General features: G+C 35.2%; 1 protein-coding gene across 10 annotated transcripts in view; it reads right to left on the bottom strand.

Annotated features, from left to right (window-relative positions):
- arhgef12b (Rho guanine nucleotide exchange factor (GEF) 12b) overlaps window positions 1-23,549 on the bottom strand; it is a 71,223-nt gene that overhangs the window by 21,622 nt on the left and 26,052 nt on the right. For 2 of the 10 annotated variants that reach the window (XM_042756971.1, XM_042756974.1), the window contains exons 2-8: window positions 16,225-16,245; window positions 15,266-15,360; window positions 4,549-4,647; window positions 4,133-4,182; window positions 2,719-2,776; window positions 2,429-2,622; window positions 840-959 (exon numbers count right to left, since the gene is read on the bottom strand). In XM_042756971.1, coding sequence (XP_042612905.1) covers window positions 840-959; window positions 2,429-2,622; window positions 2,719-2,776; window positions 4,133-4,182; window positions 4,549-4,647; window positions 15,266-15,360; window positions 16,225-16,245 — 637 coding nt within the window. The other 8 variants (XM_042756967.1, XM_042756970.1, XM_042756966.1 and 5 more) reach the window with 8 other exon arrangements.

Genomic DNA, 23,549 nt, shown 5'->3' with positions numbered 1-23,549 from the left:
TTTCATATGTCCATATAGATTTTCATTACATTTTAGTTTATTTTAGTACTTTAGTTTTAGTTATTATAGTACTTCAACAAACTACACAAAAATAAGAAATGCTGACTTGGAAAATAGCTGACTAAATAAATGTTTCCCTTTCGAAATATTTCACAATGAAAATGTTTTGTTATGGTTTTAGCTTTAGTTAACCCTAGACTACATGACCTAAACAACCGATGGAAGCTGAGCCAGGAGTTCCCGTTCGAAATATGTCACATGTTCCACATGTTTTACTGACAAATAAAATTTCACGTTATAAGCATCACTAATTCTAGCCGTTAAAGTGCCAAATTACAGTGTAAAGTGATGGTTAATTTTCTCAGTTGCCTTCACACCTGCTATTACATACAGTGTCACTAGCAAAAATGAATGATTTAACATGAACAAACTCAATAAGTTTTCCTTTAGTTTCAATTTTGATGAACTTGATATTATAACTGAGAGTGTATTTATACCAAATCAAAAATTCCAAGTAAATATTATTTCTGTGATTGGGTAAATCTCATGAAGGAATGTCATATTTCACCTCACAATAAAAAATAAAGAAAATACAAAACTATGTTTTGCTTAAAATTATGGTCATTTCAATTAAGCACATTTAATAAATGTAAAAAATAAAAATTACCCAATTTATTACTGTAATGCCAAAATCTCACTAATTTTAAATGTGTATATATAGAATTTATTACAGAATACATAACAAATAATACCTCACAATTAAAAACTGATAATTCCTCTGAATGACTGCATTATTTTAGTTGGTGTGTGTGTGTGTGTGTGTGCGCGCGAGTATGTACCTGTCCAGTCCCAGTGGGCTTGCTGAGCTGCTCCTGGTGCTGTGGAATGTGCTTCTTGGCGTCCTGGATTTCCTTCAGTAGTTTAGTTGTAGGGTTCCTGCTGTGCTCCTCCGTCATGGCCTGTAATTTATCAAACATCACAGCAGCTCTGATCATTCCCACGTCTCTTGTCATAGAGGATGTGAGATTGAACACTCGACATCACGTGGTTGATACAAGCACACTTAAATGTATGAGTGCAATGACGGACTTAATCACACATCAGTCAGTCTATAATAATAGCTTCAGTTCTGCAAATTAAGTCAGTATGCATGCATGCTGTATTTATAAGTAACTCTGCATGGCAGCAGCATTTCAAGTTAGGTTTCAGTTCTCAAAATTTGGTAGAAAATATGGCAAAAATGCATGGTGACTTAATAAGCAACACAGTCTTGTAATACAGTAAATTTCTCCAAAAAGCAAAATAATAGATTATATACATATATAAAACACAGAAAAAAGAAACTCAAAGGTTTGGAACAAGCAGAGGGTTTTTTTCTGTTATTTAACAAAGTAAATATAAGATAAAAAAGGAGTCCCAAAAACAGAAATATCTGATCATCATCCATATCGCTGTTTACATTACGCTTGTGTTACCAAGGCAACAACTGACACATTTGTATTTCATTCCATAGAGCTCCATTATCAGCACCACAGTGGAAAATGAAACTGTATCCGTGCTGACTGGCCCGGATTTGCAAGGATTGGAACAGTTAAGCAAAGAGAACTGTTCGGCTTGATAGTGGAAACGCGGCTATTATTAATAGAGTAAATCACTTTTTGAGATTTTGAGACTTGTATGTATTGTATCGATTATCTTGTTATGACTTAAAAAAGTACTTGTATTTGTCATTGAATCATTCACTCAAGAGATTCATTTATAAACACTGATTCATTCAATAACAAAACAAGACTTTATAAATGAGACATCAACTGCTTTATTCAAAATAATTTTTTAATTATTTAATACAAATGAATATATTTTTTTAATAAACCGAACCAATGAACATTTTGTCAGAACCTCTAGTAAATTATTATTTTTTTGTTTACTTATCTAATGATTTTCTTCAGAATTATGCAAGAATCGCAATCTTTATTTTTAAACAAAAAAAATTGTGATTCTCAGTTTAACCAGAAGCGTGCAGCTCTAATGAAAGTTTCAAAAAATTTTTAAGAGAACCGATATTCTTTGAAACATTATAAATGTCTTTTCTGTCACTTTTGATCAATTTGAAGCATCTGTGGTGAAAAGAAAAGCCAACCTAGAACAGCAGTGTATCATTTAAACCATTATGAAAGGAAATACTCAATGTAGTAACCTAGAAATCACTTTTTTATAGAGCCATAGCCCTCCTACGTGTCCAAAACGCTGCCTGTATGAAAGCATGTGACTGCTGTTGCTGTTTTGCTGCTGTGATGCTTTAAACACAACCAGAAAAACACATAATGAGTTACTGTAGTAAAAGGCATAGAGTGCTATGAAAGAAAGAAGGCAGATGATATGAGGCTGAGGGAGATCAAGGCTGTTTATCAATGATCTGAGCTCTTACCCATACAGGAAGAGGGGTCGGTTTGCGCTCCGGGGGGCTGGGGGAGGAAGATGAGCGGTCTGGACCGATAGGCCCCGGGGAGTGAGGGAAGGTGAGCGAGAAGAGAGGCCCCTCCTCCCCCTCGCCGTCTGAGAGGGGGATCTGAGGCAAACCCGGCGGTCTCCCCAGCACTGTTAGGGCCACGTAGGAGCCCGCTGTACACAAACACACCAACAACTGTACAGTACTGTTCATTTTAAATGTGAATAACTTCAGTAAAAGGACTGAAGTGAACAACACATGCTACTTACATTTTATTAGCTTGACAACTTCTACATGATTTGAATGTGTAACTAATGTCCCATTGACCTGCATGAAAAAACACACATTAAACACGCTGATTAATTGAAATTCATAGATAATACTTAACAAATCAAAATGCTACATTAGTCTTTAGTTTGTGCTGTATTTACTTAATAGCCCACCTTTATTTTTATAACTTTTATTTTAAGAAGATACTTCTCTATATAAGCAATAAAAAAAGTGCTAACAATACTTTCCAGCTGTTTCCAGTGTTTCTATTTTTTGCAGTTTTTTATTAATACTTTTTATTAAAATTTTTGGTTTTTGCCTTTTAGAAATTTTGTTGAGTTTTGTTGAGTTATTGCTTTTTTTTTTAAATATTTTATTTCAGTTAATGTTTATTTTATATTTATTTTAATTTTCTTTTATTTGAGTGCAAGTTAAACAATGAAAATGAGACGTTGCTTTGGTACCTAGCAAAAATAAAATAAGTTTTGTTTTAAATATTTTATTTCAGTTAATGTTTATTTTAACAAAAATTAACAAAAATTTTGTATTGATTATTTCTATGATAACTTTAAAGTTAACAAAAATGTAATTAAAAATTAAAATTATCAATACTCACAATAATCGTACACTACCATTCAAAACTTTGGGGTTAGTACAATTTTTTTTAGTACTTATTATTATTAATACTTGTATTTAGCAAGGAAAAATTAAACTGGTCCAGTGTCACAATAATAATATTTTTGTTTCTTTTTTAAATAAATGTTTTTCTTTTGAACAATCTTTTCATCAATGAATCCTGACAAATACTGTGTGATATTTTTTCATAAAACAGATAATAGTAAGAAATGTTTCTTGAGCACTAAATTAGTATTTTAGAACTATTTCTGAAGTATTGTCTGACACTGAAGACTGGAGTAAAGATGCTGAAAATTCAGCTTTGCCATCATAAGCACAAATTACATTTAAAAATATATTCAAACAGAAAACAGTTATTTTAATTGGAAAAATTATTTCACGATATTACTGTTTTAACTTTATTTTTAAGCAAATAAACGCAGCTTGGTGAGCATAAGAAACTTCATTCAAAAACATAAATAAGCGTACCGTCCCCAAACTTTTGAATGATAGTGTACATCACACCATAATTATGATTTCCGAACTCATAATTAGGACCAGAGAAATATGTAGAGCTATAATTCTCCATTCAGCCAGCAGGTGGCAGAGCACAGCACCAGAGACATCCTCCGATATCAGGTGAGCCTGTCTAGAGAGTCTGTGTATTGTAGCCTCAGGGCTTAAAGACACAAGCCCCAGTAACAGTTTCTGGGGTTGGTCAGACAGATTGTGCTCATTTTGAACTGAATCTCGACAATTTCTATTAAAATCAACGGTGGAGCCCCTGATGATCCTCACCTTTATGATCCGGTCACCTGTCTGAACACCAGCTCGCATGGCAGCTCCATCTACATGCAAAAAAGGAGAAAGAGAGATCATGCACTCTGATGGAATGAAAAAAATATACCAAGGTACCATCTGATACTGTCATTGTGCTATGGTACCTCCACAGTACAGTGTAAGGATGGTCACATGTAGCTTGAATACACATTTTCACTGCCTCACTGTAGTTACGGGAAAAGCAACTATGTATTTAGCACTGTTAGTGTCATAATTATACTGTACTGTGGTGTTACACAACCAGATAATTATCCATGCCTTGGTGGTTAAAGAAGACTAGTGTGTGTTTAAGTCACTTGTGAAACTGTTCTGCATGTGTATGTTATGGAGGGCAAAACAAGGACGATGAACAACAGGGATTGTGTCTTTCTTACCCTCTTTTACAAGCTGTACAAACACAGGGTTATCGCCGCTCACTGTCAGCCCAAAGCCATTCTCATCTCTCTGGATGATAACACAACGCTGCACAAGCCCTGAGAGACAGACAGAGAGGGAGAGAGGGGGATAAAGCAATGGAAAGATATGGAGGGTGCAAAAGAGAGGATGAGGACTTGGTAAGTAGCATTCAAGGAGCTGGATAGAGTGTGTTCACATACAGTATAGTGGCTGTGTGTGTGTAAAACCGGATCAAACGGCTGAGAGACAGTAGATAAACACACCAAAAAAAGATTTCTTTAAGGCCTGGAACATTCCGGATGCTCTCAGTCATGAAAGTGCTTTAGAAACTACATAAACAACAAATACCTGTTTCTTTTCTGGCATGCTTGTGATGTTACAGGAAGTCACATGTGAGAAAATGTGAGAAAGCTACTCAACCATACACTACCATTCAAAAGAGGTCAATAAGATACAAAAATAAAATCAATTTAAAATAAATCTAATAAATTCATGATTGATAATATACAGGCAGCTAGAGACAAAAAAGAAGGAAAATCTGACCACGCCCCCAGCACTCCTTATTGAAAATATATATTTTAGCACATTAAAAGATATATGTTATATTGTAAAAATACATACTGTCCTGTAAAAAATAAAAAGCAGCATTTAATAATCATGACAGCAATATAATAATATAATATATAATAATATAATATATATAATATATTTTGGTGATAAAGCGCAATACAGACACCTTAAATATCAACTTCAAAAGGCTATTAAAACAGCTAAAGCCACTTATAGAGAAAAACTTGAAAATAAGCTCTAAGTCCATGACATTAAGGGTGTCTGGCAGGGGCTGCAGACAATCACTAACTATAAGATCAAGCATCATGTTTTAGATTGTGACCCCTCCCTCCCTGAGAGGCTTAATGATTTCTACTGCAGATTTGAGTCCAGTGAAGCTCAGAAAGACTCTCTCAGTTACCCCCATCTGGGTCTGATTGGTCACCCTCCCTTTTCAATATTAGAGCATGATGTCAGGAGGTTGCTACACTTTCAAAACATCAGGAAAGCAGGGGGGGCTGATGGTATTGCACCAGCTACACTGAGGAGCTGTGCAGACCAGCTTACTCCCATACTCACTCACATTTTCAACTGGTCTATCACCTCTTCAATAGTACCCACTTGTTTTAAATCGGCTATGATTATTCCAGTAGCTAAGAAGAATAACATCACCTGCCTTAATGATTACAGGCCTGTTGCTCTCACGTCTGTTGTTATGAAGGTGTTCGAGCGCTTAGTCTGTAGGAACTTAGCGCATATTACTCTGGATCATCATCAGTTTGCTTACAGGGCGAATAGGGGAGTGGATGATGCAGTGTCTTTAGGCGCACATTTTATTCTCCAACACATATGCCCGTATCTTATTCCTTGATTTTAGTTCAGCTTTTAACACTATTATCCCTGTCAGGCTGTATAATTCCCTTCTAGCCATAGGTGTTAATACTGTACTGTGTCAATGGATCTTGAATTTTTTGTCTTGCAGGAAACAATATGTCAAAATTAATAATTATGTGTCATCAACAAGGGTTCTTAACACTGGCACCCCACAAGGTTGTGTTCTGTCTCCTCTTTTATTTTCTCTTTATACCAATAACTGTAAGTCCAATTTAACATCAGTAAAACTTAAAATTTGCAGATGATACCACTGTAATAGGTCTCTGATGGGGATGAATCTGGTTATCGGGGTGAAGTTGAACAGCTGGTGAAGTGGTGTGAGGTTAATAACTTAATCCTCAATACATCTAAAACTAAAGAGATGATAGTGGACTTTAGGAAGAAGGCAGTTCGGCACCTTCCCCTCTCCATCAATGACCAGGTTGTTGAGAGGGTCTCTTCCTTTTGTTTCTTTGGCACCACCATTCATCAATCTTTCTCATGGAACCTGAATATCAGTCTCATTGTAAGCAAAGCCCATCAGAGAGTTTTTTTTTTCTCCGTCAGTTGAGGAAATTTGGGGTTATTCAGAAAGGCATGACTCATTTTTACCGAGCTGCCATAGAAGGTGTGCTGACCTTCTCTATCCGGTCCTGTTACGGTAATGCGACCAGTCAGGGTAAGAAACAGCTAGAGAAAGTAGTTAGAAGAGCCTCCAAGATCATGGGCTGTAGTCTTGCCTACCATAGCCTCACACTATGACTCCAAAATTATTAAGAAGGCGAGAAACATCATCACTGACCCCTATCACCCAGCACATTACTTGTTCATTCTACCGCCCTCAGGGAAGAGGTACAGAAGCATCATCAGTAGAACATCACGTTTCAGAGATAGTACCTACCCCCAAGCCATACGTTATTTAAACATGGTCTGAAGTTAGAACATTGAATGCTTATATTAAATTAAGTTCATGAACTAGTTGGATGTTTTCCATCCCACCAGTCACTTTTACTTACCCCAATCTCAACTTCTATGCTTTATTAACATATTTGCATTGTGTCTTTTGCACCAAGCACTTATGGACTGGTTCATAACCCGCTAACACACTTAATGTGCAATATGTGTTGTTCATGTCTGTGTATTGTTGTTTTGGGGGGTATATGTGAGGAATATGTTTTGAAATGTGTTGTTGTGTCAGTGTATTGTCAGTGTATTGTATTAAGTTGTATATGTGAGCATACCAAGACAAATTCCTATCAACTGTAATGTTGAAATGGCTGAATAAATGTTTGTTTGATTGATTGATTGATTGATTGATTGATACTTGGCTGTATGTCACGTCACTAATAAAGTACTATAATATATTATAGTAAAGTATATAGAATTGTTATTATTATTAAATTACCTGCCAAAAGTTTGGAAACATTACAATTATTAACGATTTTGAAATAGCTATCTTCTGCTCATGTGATGCAAAGCAGAATTTTCTTCATTATTAATCCAGTTTTCAGTGTCACAAGATCTTTTAGAAATCATTACAATTTATTTGATTCTCAAGAAACATTTCTGATTATCAATATTGAAAACAATTTTGCTGCTTCATATTTTGTGTGGAAATGATGATGAACTTTATTTTTCAGGATTTTTTGATAAATATAAAGTTTAATGGACAGCATTTATTTGCATTTATCAAATATATTAATTAAATTTGTTAATGCATTTATAAAATACAAATAATTTTAAATGTCTTCACTCACTTTCTGTCACTTTCATGCATGATGAATAAAATTAATTTCTCTCTCTTTTTTAAATCTTACATAAATGTTTGAGTGGTATTATTGTTTCCACAAAAATATTAAGCAGCAAAACATTAAAAAATATTAAGTTTTTAACATTTATAATAATGAGAAATGTTTCTTGAGCAGCAAATCAGCATATGTGTGTGATTTCTGAAGGATTATGAGCTCGTGCAGCGCTCTCAGGAGCATTCTGTCTGCGATGTTTCTTTTCATAATTTATTTGGGTAATAGCTTAAGACCATCTGCGTTATTTCAATCATCATGCAGTAACCAACTCACCCCCCCCCCATCACTACCCCTCCTCAAAAAAAAAAAAAAAATATTCAGATCTACGCGAATTACATGGGTCTTCCCTCAGAGGTAGGAAAATACGGAAATCTGTATTTATACCGAAAAATCACATCCCTGAATATAAGATGTTTACTGAGCACATTCAAGTCGTAATTACCTTTTTTATTTTTTATTCAGTGGCAGAAACGGGCTTCCATAGGATTCAGCTTTGGCATGACAGGAATAAATAATATTTTAAAAGATAAAATATAAAACAAATTTTAAATGGTAATATCCACAATATTTATGTTTCGCTGTATTTTTGATAAAAAAAAAAAAAGTAGCCTTGGAGAGCACAAGACAATTTATCTAAAAATATTTTTTAAAAATCGTACCAACCCCAGATTTCAGGATGGTAGCATATATGTGAAACTAAACCTTATTTGACAATATAAATATGCTCAAGGAGAAATTCAAAGGATTGTAGTATATAGCAAAGTCTACAAGAAATGGTGTTCTCAACCAATTTTACTTTTGTAATCAGACATATTTCTAAATTTAATAGATTTTCAACAAAAAAATATTAATAATATTAATAAAACATTTATTATTAGTAGTAGTAGTAGCAGTAGTAGTAGTAATAGTACTAGAATTAAAAAAAATTATTAATAATAATTAAAAAAAATTGGGTCTTGATGATGCCAAAAAGGAAAGATGTTTCAGAATTTTACATTACATTATGATGAAAGATTACAAAAATACTTTTTTTTCCCCCTAACGTAAACATGTTAAATCACAATTTAAAATAAGATCTTGAAGGTGTATTAATAAAGCAAATGATGTAAATTTTGATTTCAAGATGACTGTACAGTGGGATAACCTTATAATACTATGATGAGTATATACTTGTAATAGACCTTTTGTAGAGACCATAAATTAAGCCAAACCCTGCAACAAATCAGGCTATAAAATAATAAAACATGGCCCTCACAAATAGATAAATCATATTAGAGTTGGAAAGAGCTGTCGAGATACAAAACACTTGTGTACCAACTAAAAAAATTAAGATTCAGTACACGCGCACACACACGCATATATATGTATATATATATATTAAAATATCTGAATCTTTTTGTGTTTAAGCATATTGTCATTCAGGATCTGACAATGCAAATGTTTAGCACAATAACATTTTAGACCTCTGCAGAATGTTGTCTTTTAATGTTTTTACATGGACGCTGCTTGTGTGAAGAGTGGACGTGTAAAAAAAATTAAATAAAAAAAAAAAACAAGAACACGTCAGACAAGTATCTCACCAGACTGGATCTGTCTGCAATGTGTTTCCACAAAACGCTGTGGTGTGGGTCATAAGCCATTCATGTGTGCTGGCTACAAAAGTGCATCTTCCTCCATTTGTGCTACTTACACAAAACAAGCACCCTCACACATTCACACACACTCTGGCTGAGTGTAGCCCTTATATTGAACTTGATTGACTGGTGTATTCCAAATTTGTGACAACTATACTCAATAAAACAGAACCAGACTGCCTTTGGTATTGTATTGCTTTATGGATGTGACATCTGGCCTGGATGAATTCAATGTATGTGTCTTTCAAACCTCCTGGAAACTGTTGGAATGATTGGAATGATTATACCTCGTTCTCATGCATTATTAGAAAGTCTGATTCAAGAGAGTCACTCATTTGAAAGATTGTTTCAGACTAGTTGTTTTACTGGTTGTATTCAGTGTAAATGTATGCGTTTCAGTTTGAGGCTGTCAACCTGAGAGTAATAAGTAATAATAAGAAGAAAACAGTAATTATTGGTCTCTGAAATTTTATAGCAGCATGTATGTTGCTTGCATAAATTACAATAGTAATCTTATTTTAAATGTGAAATATACACTACAATTCAATATTTTTTTTTTTTTAAGAAATTAATATTTTATTCAACATGGATGCATTAAAAACAATTTGATGCATTTGCTTTTGAACTTTCTACTAAAAGATTCCTGGAAAAAAGTAAAGTCACAAATGTTTGAACATTGTTAATAATAATTTTTTTTTTTTTTTTACTATAGTGTACACATTTTATAAATTTAAACATTCTGCATTAATAATATTACATACATTATAAATATAGACTATCATCAATATTAATGAGTTCATAATTTATATATATAATTTATATATATATATTATATATATATATATATATATATATATATATATATATATATTTTATTATTTATTTTTTGTGCATGTAATCTAAATTGGTTCTAAATTTTAACCCAAATTTCAAAAAAAAAAAAAAGAGACACCTTAAGCTTAAATCAATAAATCCTGACTTTTGCATGAAAATGTTCACACAGCACAAAAATAAGTGTCTATGCCAGTCCATGGATGAGAGCTAATGTTACAAAACTAATACATTGTGTTGGTTGTCAAACTACTTTATGAAAACAAAGTGTTTATTTAAAGTAAATTCTTAGTTAACAACTGGGGTTGAGTGCACTTGGTCAGCTAACCACAATGAACTGGCTAAATGTTTCAAGCATCTGTTCATACATTCTGTTCACTTACATCAAACAGATGGCTGTAAAGTAAGACTGAAAGAAAACTAAAGGCATGATAGAATAGATGAAAAGAGCCAAACAAAGTGAGCTAGAAAGAGACTACAGAAAGGTTAAGGTGTGTGAGGACAAGGCACAGCACGCCACCGCCATAATGCAAACGGTTCAAGATTGCTGACAATTAAATGTGTCTTTGAGAAAGTCCAGTTCCATCAAGGTACAGCCCGACACCAAGACATGCTAAGAAATAGATGCAGGTCAAATTTGATGAGCGGCAGGCATGAAAGAAAAAGAATGAGGCTCTCACACACACAAACCACAGCAAATCCCCAGAGCAGCGGCAGTGACCCAGTGACTCTTACCGCAGGACTCTGGCCTTCTGTCGGCTACTACACTTTGAACAGGCAGTTCTGACAGCAGAAAACATGCGGCGCACAAACACACACACACAAACAGCAGGAGAAAGAATACGGTTATGGAAAGTCACACTAAAAAAAGAAAAAGTAACTGATATTTAGGTTTTATATGGAAGTAATATACAAAATTCTGCCAAATGATCTATTATTAAATAAATTTAACAACATTTTTCAAATTAAAATTCTAATAAATAATAATAAAATGCTTAAACATAATAAAACATTAGTTCTTAATCTCAGTATCTCTTGGGCTCACAAAATCAGTCACACTTTTACCAAATTTGAGACGCTTTATCCATGACCAACAGACACTGCTTCCTTTTCCTCCCAACTCAATTTATAAAACAATGACTCAGACCCATCTGAGACACACCCTGTATATCCTCCTTGATGACTCAGCTAGATCCCTAACTATAATAAACCTCCATCCTCAAAAGAGATATCCCTCTCTGATGGGCGCACAGCAGTGCGTCCCTGCAGCAGGAAGAGAGACAGAGAAAGGGATTACAGCCATGTGACAACATCTGGAGCTTGTGATGAGATGGGCCTCCCACATAATGGTATAACCAGGCCTCTAAAACGACATCAAGCCCAAAGCGCTGGGAATTAAAGAGTTAAACTTCCATACTGCTTGGCAACATGGGCTCTGGTGTGCTTGATTTGATCACTTCAGTCATGTCTGGTTAATCCCAAGAAAGATTATAAATGAGTCATGACTTCAAACCCAGGTTTGAAGCACAGATGTGAGATAAGTTCACTTCAGTACACAAATTTTCACTGCTGAATGATGTTAAAACGAAATTATACATTCCCATGGAGCTTTTTCCATCGAGTGTGAACACTCACACTGTGACAAAGTGCCATTTTGTTTTTGTCATCCGTTTTTGACATTTGTTCATGTGTCTGGAATCAGCATTTGATATTGCTGTTTGCCGAGTAAAACAGAAAAAGCATGAAATAAATAAAATAAATACGCTAAAAAAAAAAACAGAATAAACAAAATAGAAAAAAAATATATAAATATAAAATATTTATAAATAAATAAATAAAGATCTTTTTCTTTTTCTTCTCTGTATTTCTCCTCTGCACTAGTTTGTCTGCTAATCTAGCTTTCTAATAAATGTGGCATTGCATCCTGCAAATACTGTTGGCTCTGTGATTAATTGCGTATGCTCCTCTATTATAAAACGCTTTAGATTAAAAATGTTTGATAAATGCATAAATATAAATACACTGCCCGTCCAAAAAAAAAGTCACACACTCTAATATTTAATTGGACTGTCTTTAGCTTTGATTATGGCACACATTCGCCGTGGCATCATTTCGATAAGCTTCTGCAATGTCACAACATTTCTTACCATCCAGAGTTGCATTAATTTTTCGCCAGGATCTTGTCTTGAAGATGGGAGAGTCGGACCGCTGCACAAAGTCTTCTCCAGCACATCCCAAAGATTCTCATTGGGGTAAAGGTCTGACTCTGGACTCTGTGGGGACCAATCCATGGGTGAAAATGATGTTGCATGCTCACTGAACCACTCTTTCACAATTTGAACCCGATGAATCCTGGCACTGTCATCTTGGAATATGCCCGTGCCATCAGGGGAAGAAAAAATTAATTGATGGAATAACCTGGTCATTCAGTATATTCAGGTAGTCAGCTGACCTCATTCTTTGGGTACATAACATAATCATCCATGCCGTAATTATCCAATGGGAGGATCTTAACTATTTGCTTAGTTAAATCCAGGTGGTGAATTTTTTTTTTTTTGGACGGGCAGTGTATAACAGTAACATATAAAATGTATATGGGTAAACAGAGCACAAAAAAGTGATGTGACAACCAATTGTTGACAAAAAGAAACCGTTAAAAATTCTTTACTCAAAAATTAAAAATATTTAATAAGGTGCCATGATTTTCTTAAATGTTGCAGCTCTCAAATCTCGGTTGCACTTACAACACATTTAAATTTCACATATTTGTGATTCCAGTTGGCAAATGAGATTTGAATCATTAAAATTCAGCCTGTTCCTCACACAAAGCCATTAAAAAGTATTGTGGGAGTCATGTGGACTGTTTTTAGTAGAGCTGATACAATTAGTTGACAATAAAAAATTGTTGACAAATGTTGTTGAATAGTCGTTTGATCTCATATGACTGAATGTAAGGGCCTGCAATAACGCGGTTTGACCAGTGTGGCGCTGTAGAGCAAGACAGTAGTTGAGCCCTCCCGGATGTAATTAGAGAGAAGACACACGGAACTTATGAGAGGAGTGTAAATGCAGCAAAACCAGACACTGTTGACAGCGGCATATGAATATGTAAATATGTGTTGCACGCTTTGCTCTCAATAATGAAATAAACACGCAACAAATATGACAGTGGTGAGAAAACAGCAGTTAAGAAAGTATCAGATTGTAGCAATGTGGATAAGTTTGCACCAGCTCTTGGCACTCCAGTCACGTCACATTTATTTAAAGGGGTCATGAAATGAGCCATTTATATAGCGCTTAGATTGATGATAAAATGAAATCATATTATTACATTAAAAATAAATTAAATAAAAAAAAAAAAAATAGAAAAAAAAAAAATTAAAAAATCAAAATAAATAAATTAAAAAAATAGTTTGGTTCTGGAATATATTAAAGCCTAATACAGCTATTAAAGTGATAGTTTGGTTTGAATATATTAAAGCCTAATCTAGCTATACACTATAAGGTGTTTTAAGAGAGCTAATGTTTTGAATAAAATAATTTAGCGAGTCTTAAAATAAAATGTCTTGTCACTAGGGTTGTAACTGGTATGACAGTTTATCATGGTTTGAACAAAATTGTAATTTTGAAGTGGCATATCAACGATAATTGTAATTTTGAAGTGGCATATCAACGATAGTATAATAACTGTAATGTTACAGTGGTAATTTAATTGTTTGACATTTTCAAAAGCTGAAGTGATTCCCTTGATTTATTTATTAGTTAGAATACCCAATATTTTAACTAACTGTAAAAGCTGAATAATAGAACAAAGCCTACTGATTAATCTGTGATATGTCAATTAATCGCTGTAATAATTGTTAGAGTAATTGATTATCCAAACAATAGTTTGTTGTACCTCTAGTTTTTAGTGGTATTTTGGTTCTCTTTTTTAGGCTTGGCAGCATATAGTCTCATTCATTTTTATTTTATGGAAAAGGTATTTGTTATAAATATTTTTAGCTGCATAGAATAGATTTTGAATATTTTTTGTAAGGCTGCATTGAAACAATATGTATGGTGAAGGGCGAACTGAATTTAGTATATGTTATTGTTAAGGCAAATTGACACATTTTAAGTATTTGTTAACACAAAATTTTGTACTTTGTAAAGCTTTATATGGTTTGTTTTTTCATTGTCTTATTCTCATTTTCATATGCTACAATTCAAAATTTGGGGTCAGTAAGATTTTTGTAATATTTTTAAGTCTCTGCATTAAAGGCTGCATTTATTGGATCAAAAATATAAAAAGTCATTTTTCAGTATCACATGATACTTCAGATATCATTATAATTTGCTAATTTGGTGATCAAAAACATTTCTTATTATCATTTGGAACAATGTAAAAGTCTTTCTCACTTATTATCCTTTCTGAATAAAATATTAATTTCTTAAAAAAAAAAAAATAAATTCATACTGACCCCAAATTTTAAAATAGCAGCGTATTTTGCTGATATGTTTAATGGCAGGTTCTATTGTTTATGGGTGAACAATCCCTTTAAGAGATGCACATAGTATGATCCATGATCAGCAGTGACCAACAGTCAAAGTCAGCATTAAGCTTTTAAACAAGGTGCTACTCCAGCATTTAAATAATGATTGAGGCTCCTGTGGTCCCTCTGAAGTCACAGCTGACATGATTCTGCTGTAATTAACTTCATACAAACTGAAGCAGTCCAGCAGCATACACCGGGTCTGCATTCAATCTCACTGTCACAATAAATCTACAGACATACAGTTCACTGGTCTTTAGAGCAATGTGCACTGTATCTGCACACTATCCAAGCTGTCACAACCCAGATATATGCATTTGACTATAAATAACCTGATTAAATCGGTCAGGTACTTACAGTTTTCAAACAGTATAACACTGAAACATCTTGTTTTGCACCACAAAATATTCTTGGAGTGTGGAAAGAGACAGTTGTGCATAATTTAGATGCCTTTCAAGAAGAGGTTCTTACCTGTGGGGTCAAACTCATGTGAGGAGGGGATTGACGCCTTGTCGCTTTTGGGCTTTTTGTCTGGGGGATGGTCCTTGCTGAGAATACTTCCTGTCCTGTGCACAAATACACACAAACGGGAAAAGGGGTCACCGTCTCTGCCACATCATGCTATTCTTATCCAGCAGCACACAAAAACTAGACAGGAAATGTGGATCCACTTACAAAAGGTCACACTTGTGCACCCCGTCTAAAAACAGGCACAGAGAGAACAGACAAAACATTTCTGACCAACACAATGCAAACTACTGTTGACTGTGAATTTGACGGTTGCAAAGACCTATCATGACTAGGGATGGGTCAGGATGATCGACTAGTTGTCCATATGTTGTCCATATTTTGAGTTTAGCTATAATATGGTACTTTAAAGAGGATGAATTTAAAAATGACACTTCCAAGACCAGACTTTAGCATGCTGACACATAAATGCAGCTTTGATGAGCATCTTACTGACCACAAACTTTTGAACATTAGTGTAAATTCAGAAAAAAAAAAAACTTTTTTCTTTCAAGTAATTATTTGTTTAAACATAATCAGATTTTGATTTTTACAACTTCATTTTAAATATTTAATTTCTAAAAACCTGGTGAGCTTTGGGAACCTATCAATGTTTTTTTTTTTAAATTCGCATTTGGCTAGTGTACGTTTTAGACCCTGCTCACGCGCAAATAAACAAGCTGAAACAGCAAGAAAAGATAACTGTCTACATGCATGTAAAACTTGAGTTAATGCTGTGGATCTGAGCATTTTATTATCACATGATCATATCAGCAGCAGCATCAGTGTTGTGTCTATGCTCAACCTGCTCATATTGGTGTCTGCAGAAAACTGCCATTAGCTGCCTGTCTGGCTGCCGTGCTTCTCTCTGGGGCTATGAGGGCGTTTCACTAGGAAAGAGCAACAGGAAGCACTGCACTCACCTGATCACTTTTTTTGGAAACCTGAAAGACAAAGGAAGTTTTCTTTAGAAAAGATGTTTGAAAAAAATATGCTTATAAAGACTAACAATAGTAATTTGATTTCCATAGCACACTACCATTCAAAAGGTCAACAGGATTTTTTTTTTTTACAGTGACAAGGTTTAAAAAGAAGTCTCTAAGAGCACTAAGTTTGCATTTATTTAATAAAAAATACAGTAAAAACTATTTTATAGTAAACTATATCGTTTAAAAGAACGGTTTTCTATGTTGATATATTTTAAAATGTAGTTTATGATTCACGATTCCTCAGAAATCATTCTAATATATAGATCTCTGCTAAAGAAACATTTCTTATTATGTTGAAAATTTCAGTAACACTTTACCATAAGGTTCTATTAATGTTAGTGCATTAACTAAGATTAATAAATAAAATAGAAGTTTTGTTCATTAGTTTATGTTAATAATAGTAACGTAATGAACCTTATTGTAAAGTGTTACCAGATTTTCTTTTAAGATTCTTTGATTAAAAGAAAGTTCAAAAGAAGAGCATTTATTTGAACAAGAAATCATTTTTAACAACGTAAATGCCTTTCACTTTTGATCAATTGAATGCATCTTTGCTCAATAAAAGAAAATATATCATTGACCCCAATCTTTTGAATGGTAGTGTATATGTGTGATATAAACATTAACATTATTTTAAAATAACATTATACATGAAATTACTACTTACTACTATCAACTAGCCCATGTCAAAAATGCCCACCACCCAAATCTCTATAATATTTATACATAAATTGATATAAAAGTTATTTTTAAATTATGAATTAGAATTAGTTAAATTATATATTAATATAAATGTTAATAAAAATATATATTAAAAGTTGAGCAGAAAAACCAAACATCATCTTACATTACGGTAAGGGTACATAACAATACAGCCATTTCTATAGGTAATCCAACACAGAAATGCTGTATATACTACATAACTATTTAGAAATGACGTTTTATTGATAATCTAGTGAATTATAATTTAGCACAGATAAACAGTCTATTGTAATCTCTACTGGCAGACATACTGTCCTCAGCAAGCACCACTAATGACTGTTTCCAAACATATCCAAACAAGCCCACACGGGCCATGCATTATTATTTTTCTGTCTTGTTTTCTTAGCAACATTACATCATTATTTTTGCAGTTCTGTTGGTGCAGAGATGACATGCTCTGCTTTACGTCACTATTATGTTGTAACTGCCTATATACACTGTGTGTGCACAGCTGATGGTTATTATTGCATAATAAATTTGCGTATTTGACTTTCCATCACCCTAAACTTTTCCCTGTCCCATGTGCAGCCAATAATCTGTATAGTGTGTCTTCATGTACTGTAGCAGGATCAGATTCAGCTGTAAGTACTCTCTTGTGACCCAGCATTACCTTGGTCAAAATTTAGTCTGCTTTCAAAACACAAGACCAAAGGCTCATCCTCTAAATAAAGGACATAGATTGGAATTGCTAAAACATTTTGGTTTTGTGGTACATTTGTACACTGAACAAAATTTTAAACGCAACACTTTTGTTTTTGCCCCCATTTTTCATGAGCTGAACTCAAACATCTAAGACTTTTTCTATATACACAAAAGGCCTATTTCTCTCAAATATTGTTCACAAATCTGTCTAAATCTGTGTTTGTGAGCACTTCTCCTTTGCTGAGATAATCCATCCACCTCAGAGGTGTGGCATATCAAGATGCTGACTAGACAGCATGATTATTGCACAGGTGTGCCTTAGGCTGGCCACAATAAAAGGCCACTCTAAAATGTGCAGTTTTACTGTATTGGGGGTCCGAGGGGGTTCGAAAATAATAATAACCCAATTTGAAGCAAAAAAAAAAAACAATGTTCTGACAAGCTTTGTGAAATGATACTACATTCATGAACGAAAAACAGCAGAAGCTCTGAATGAGATGCAGATTCACTGTCTTACAGCAGGAGGCGCTTCTGGAACAACAGATACAGTGTTTCCTTGGTTACCGCTGTAAACAAAGCTGAACTGCACTGAAACACTGCTTTAATATGAACTATACAGAGACGAGATGAAAAGAAAATACCACGTAAACTTTCCAGAAGACAGTCAGCTCCCCTCAAAAACACATTCATATAAACCCCCAACTCAATACTGAGGATTTTCTTCCAATAGTTTGTGCATCATAAACAGTGAGTGATCTGCCTGCTACAGTATTTTTCTCTGTGCGTCCGTCTTCAGCGTCTCTGGCCTGTGTTAACAGGCGTTAACAGACTTTATATTTTCACATAAATTACATTTTGGAAAATGATTGCATCGCGACACAGTTTGTGAAAGTCCAGAACAGAGAGTTGCAAAAAGGCAAAAAACGGCCGGTTGCTGATCGCGCAGTCCACACACCATCGGCATTATGTTATTTTCGTCATCAAGAGGGCTCGCAGACAACCGCGCACCCCATGGTAAAGCGAAGCGCATGCACCCCTCATGGTAAAGTTTTGAAAGCTGTGCAGACACGGCTGTGTCAAGCTAATCCCGGGCCTTTAAAGGGATTCCCAAAAATGAAAATTATGTCATTAATGACTCACCCTCATGTCGTTCCAAACCCGTGAGACCTCCGTTCATCTTCGGAACACAGTATAAGATATTTTAGATTTAGTCCGAGAACTTTCTGTCCCTCCATTGAGAATGTATGTACGGTATACTGTCCACATCCAGAAAGGTAATAAAAACATCTTCAAAGTAGTCCATGTGACATCAGAGGGTCCGTTTGAATTTTTTGAAGCATCGAAAATACATTTTGGTCCAAAAATATCAAAAACTACGACTTTATTCAGCATTGACTTCTCTCCCGGGTCTGTTAGGAGCGCGTTCACAACACTGCAGTTTAGTGATATCCGGTTCGCGAACGAATCACTCGATGTAACCCGGACCTTCTTGAATCAGTTCACCAAATCGAACTGAATCGTTTGAAACGGTTCGCGTCAACAATAAGCATTAATCCACAAATGACTTAAGCTGTTAACTTTTTTAACATGGCTGACACTCCCTCTGAGTTCAAATAAACCAATATCCCGGAGTAATTCATTTACTCAAACAGTACACTGACTGAACTGCTGTGAAGAGAGAACTGAAGATGAACACGAGCCGAGCCAGATAACGAACGAAACATTGACTCGTTTTCTCGTTCATGCAGCGCGCATGTTTCAGGTCAGAATGCTGTGCGGATGTCATTATTTGAATATATCTGAAGGGAACCAACTGTCCTCAGAAACATGTCATTGGCATTTTAATTTCATTTCACCAAATAATTCCTGATAAAGTAGTGTTTATGAGTCTGGAGCTGCTTTGTGTTCAGCTGTTACCAAGGAAACCGCAATATTCAGCACTCCTAAAGCGCCACCTCGTGGCAGAGAATGAATTTGCATTTCCAACAAGCCTTTCTTGCTGTTTATGATCAGATTAATGCAAATGACTTTTACCAACAAAAAGTGTCTTAGAAAATTTAAATCAATATATTGTTTTCTGTAAGTGAGTAAACAAGATGATTTTCACATCATTTAGAAAAAAAAATTCTAGGCTACAAGCTCCAGTTCTCAAAAGTCCCGGGAACCAATTTTCTGTATGTGTTTTATTGCCTTATTCAAGTGATTTAACATTTTTAGTTTTTCACTAACCACGCATAACATTTGTTTTTCTCAAAAACACAATCATGTACATACATACTGCTCACATATTATTATAGCCCAGTTTGTGCTGATTAGAGTGAGATTAGACTTTAGCCATTTAGATATTTATAAGAAACTGAAAAAAGCACAAATGTCAGGGCATGACAAAACTTCTCCAGGCCCCAAAAATACCCTTAGACTCCAGAGGGTTAACTCATGTTTGTACGCAGCAAACACATAAGAGTTGTAAATGAGAAAGAAGTTAATGTGCCTTTTAAAAATCTGAACAATTCACACAGTAATATTTATACATTTTAAATTATCAATTTATATGCTTGATTTATCCCTTTCCAGCGCCACTTTAAAGTCGAACACAGCTTTTGTATGGGGTGTTCGGTGAGTTCCGTCGCGAAATATACGTCATTCAACCTGACCAATCAGGTTGTGAACGTATCACTATGCCTTTAGTTAAGGTTCGCTGTCAAAAAAATTCAGTGTGAACGCAAAATGGACCAGGACCAAATGTTATCTTTTTATTTTTTTGGTCCGGACCAAACGAACCAAGAGAACTGAACTACAAGTGTGAACACACCCTGAATGTCCTACTAAGAGAGCTGACAGCATATCAAGTTAAAAATGTATCTAGAGGTCTTAAGCAAACGCCCCATAATGTATCCGACCCTGGAAATCACCTAACGTCTCACTCAAGAACAATGAATTGATCAGGTGATTTTGAAAGTATGTATTTTTGTACTCTACCACTTCAAAAATCAAAACAAACAAAAACAGCATGAACATGTTAAGCTGGTGTGACATGATTTTTCCAGCAGGGATTTCTGCCCTTGACCACAGAGCGGAAAAGACATCAGTTATGTACAGTAAAGCTTTCATCAAACACACAAGTTTTGATGTTTCCACGGACATAAGATCCCCCATTCTCAAGAGCCACATGTATTTTTGACTTGTGCGTCAGCCAGTCATGGCAGACTCCTGAGATAGATCACAGCGATAAACTCTGCAGCTCAACACGCAAGAGTCGCTGTATCTCATCATCAGCAAGCTGACCACTCTTGGAGAAGGAGCCTCTTTACAGAAATAGCTCAGACATCTCGTCCTCCCTCCCTCTCAGCTTCTTCCGCGGGTGTTTTTTGTTTTTGCTGCTGTTCCTTCCCCTCGACAATGGAGCTCCGTGCGGGAACAATAGCCTTCACGTCAGAGCCGGCCCACGACACAGCAGCCCTGTGGGCCTGATTCCCGGAAACAGAAAGGGATTCTGGCAGGGTCCCCTGTTTCCTGAATGTGTGAATGAGGGAGGGAGGGGGGAAGGGGCATTTGGGGAAGCTAAGAGTGAAGGCAGGGGGCAGGACTGGGCCAAAATAAAAATTCTCAGGGCTTTGCACCCTTGCGCTTCCTACCTCTCTCTCTTTTCCAAAGCACTGCTTTCTCTTTCTCTCAAAGACAGTCTTTAAGCTTTTAGCGGCCAACAAACAAAATCACAGCTTAAACATGACTGAAGCGCTGCCGATCCAGGCCACAACAAACAAAGTGGAGATAAAAGAGAACATCAATTCTCCAAGAATTCAGATGGAGGTTTTTTCTTAATGTAGAGCGAAAATCAAATAATTATGGACTCGAAAGAAAATCTGAAAAGTTAGTAAATTCACTCTGGCCTCTGCTTTCGATAAGAAGGAAAAATCTGTAGGCCTAATTATGTGCCTTGTGTGCCTTTGTGGAAATGGGAAGAGCTTCATAATATACTGTACTTCACAAGAGATTAGAGAGGAAAAGAGAGAATTAATGTCATACTTTGGTTACTTTTCTTACTGAGTTGTCTGCATGATTCAACTGAATTACAAAATGACTCAGACTGTTTACCTGATTCATTATAATTATTTTTTTAAACAAAACGATCCGAAGAGTGATTCTTTCGAATCGGAGCAATGCTGGTTTTGATTCTAAACAGCAAATAACAGACTGATAAAATAAGACATGACTGATAAAATATTGTCAAAGAAAATGGTTCACTTGGTAATCTTCCTCATCAGACAAAAATTTTATCAGTAAATTTTTACTTATTATGCAGTAAAGAGTATAATGACACCCACACAAGACTATAATCTGGTTCAAAACTCTGCTATGTTGGTCTTGATTTGTTCCCTTATTCTATTTAAATCATAAATTTGTTACCTCATTTTAATTTAGTTAAAATGTGTCATGGGAACTAATTCACAGTATCTTGTTTTCCAATATCTTGGACTCCATAGACTTCAAGTTTCTCAAAAAAAAAAAAAAAAAAACGAATGTCCAAATATTCTCAGGGATATACTTTAAAGAACTAGCTATGAATGTCACAGATCTGTGAACAGTCTCTATACAGAAGACATCACAGGAACAAACATGAAACACACATCCAAGCCAATAAAGTGACATAAACCTGTGCCACAACCTGTTACTATATAGCGTTTGCCAGCTATGTTTAACATAAATCAACTGTCTGTCTGTCTGTCTACACACATACATATACACACATCTGGTGAATCATGCATCATCGGTCATAATAAATTAAGATTAAGTGAATAATAAAGAAGTGAATGATATAAATATTGGTCTATTCTTCACACAAAGTTATCGTATCACAGAAACTGTAGTAGCGACCGATCATTTCTTTCCATATAATATATTATGACGTACATCCAAAGGCAACAGATTATGGAAAAAGAAAAAATATAGGGCGGGAATTGTAAAGATCTGAATGACAGCTTGAGGTTAAAGGGGTGGGGTAAGCTGATTAATTGATTTGGGTAGTCCGGTATACGTCACCAGACAGAGGTCTGTCATTTCATGGGGAAAAACAAAAAATTGAACATTAGTATTAATATTAATATATTATTATTATTAATGCATTTGGTAGATGCTTTTATCCGAAGACATTTACATTTAATCATTTAGCAGACACTTTTATCCAAAGCGACTTACAAATGAGAACAATAGAAGCAATCAGACCAGCAAGAGAACAACAACAGTATACAAGTGCCATGACAAATCTCAGTTAGTCTAGCACAGAACACGTAGCTGTTTTTTTTTCCAAGAAAAGAAAAGAAAAGAAACTTCTGGAGGGCACATAAGTTTGAACTAGTGAGTTTAGGTATATTGGTACCGCTCCAGTGGTTGTCTTGCAGGCAAGCATCAGTACCTTGAATTTGATGCGAGTGGATCAGTTGCAGAGGCTTGATAGAACATGCAGGAAGCCCCGCCAAGAGAGCGTTACAAAAGTCCAGTCTGGAGAGAACAAGAGCTTGGACAAGAAGTTGTGTGGCTTCTCTGATAGGAAGGGTCTGATCTTCCTAATGTTGTATAAGGCAAATCTGCAGGACAGGTTCGTTGTAGCAATATGATCTGTGAAGCGTAACTGATGATTGATCACAACTCCTAGGTTTCTGGCTGTCCTGGAAGGAGTTATGGTTGACGAACCCAGCTGTATAGAGTAGTTGTGATGAAACGATGGGTTAGCTGGAACCACAAGCAGTTCTGTCTTAGTAAGGTTGAGCTGAAGGTGATGGTCCTTCATTGAGCTAGAAATGTCTCTCAGACAGGCTGCAATGCGAGCAGCTACCATCAGATCATTTGGTTGGAAT

Source organism: Cyprinus carpio, chromosome A5 (assembly GCF_018340385.1).
Source record: "Cyprinus carpio isolate SPL01 chromosome A5, ASM1834038v1, whole genome shotgun sequence".
Classification (NCBI taxonomy): Eukaryota; Metazoa; Chordata; class Actinopteri; order Cypriniformes; family Cyprinidae; genus Cyprinus; species Cyprinus carpio.
This window is presented reverse-complemented; position numbering and strand designations above follow the sequence as displayed.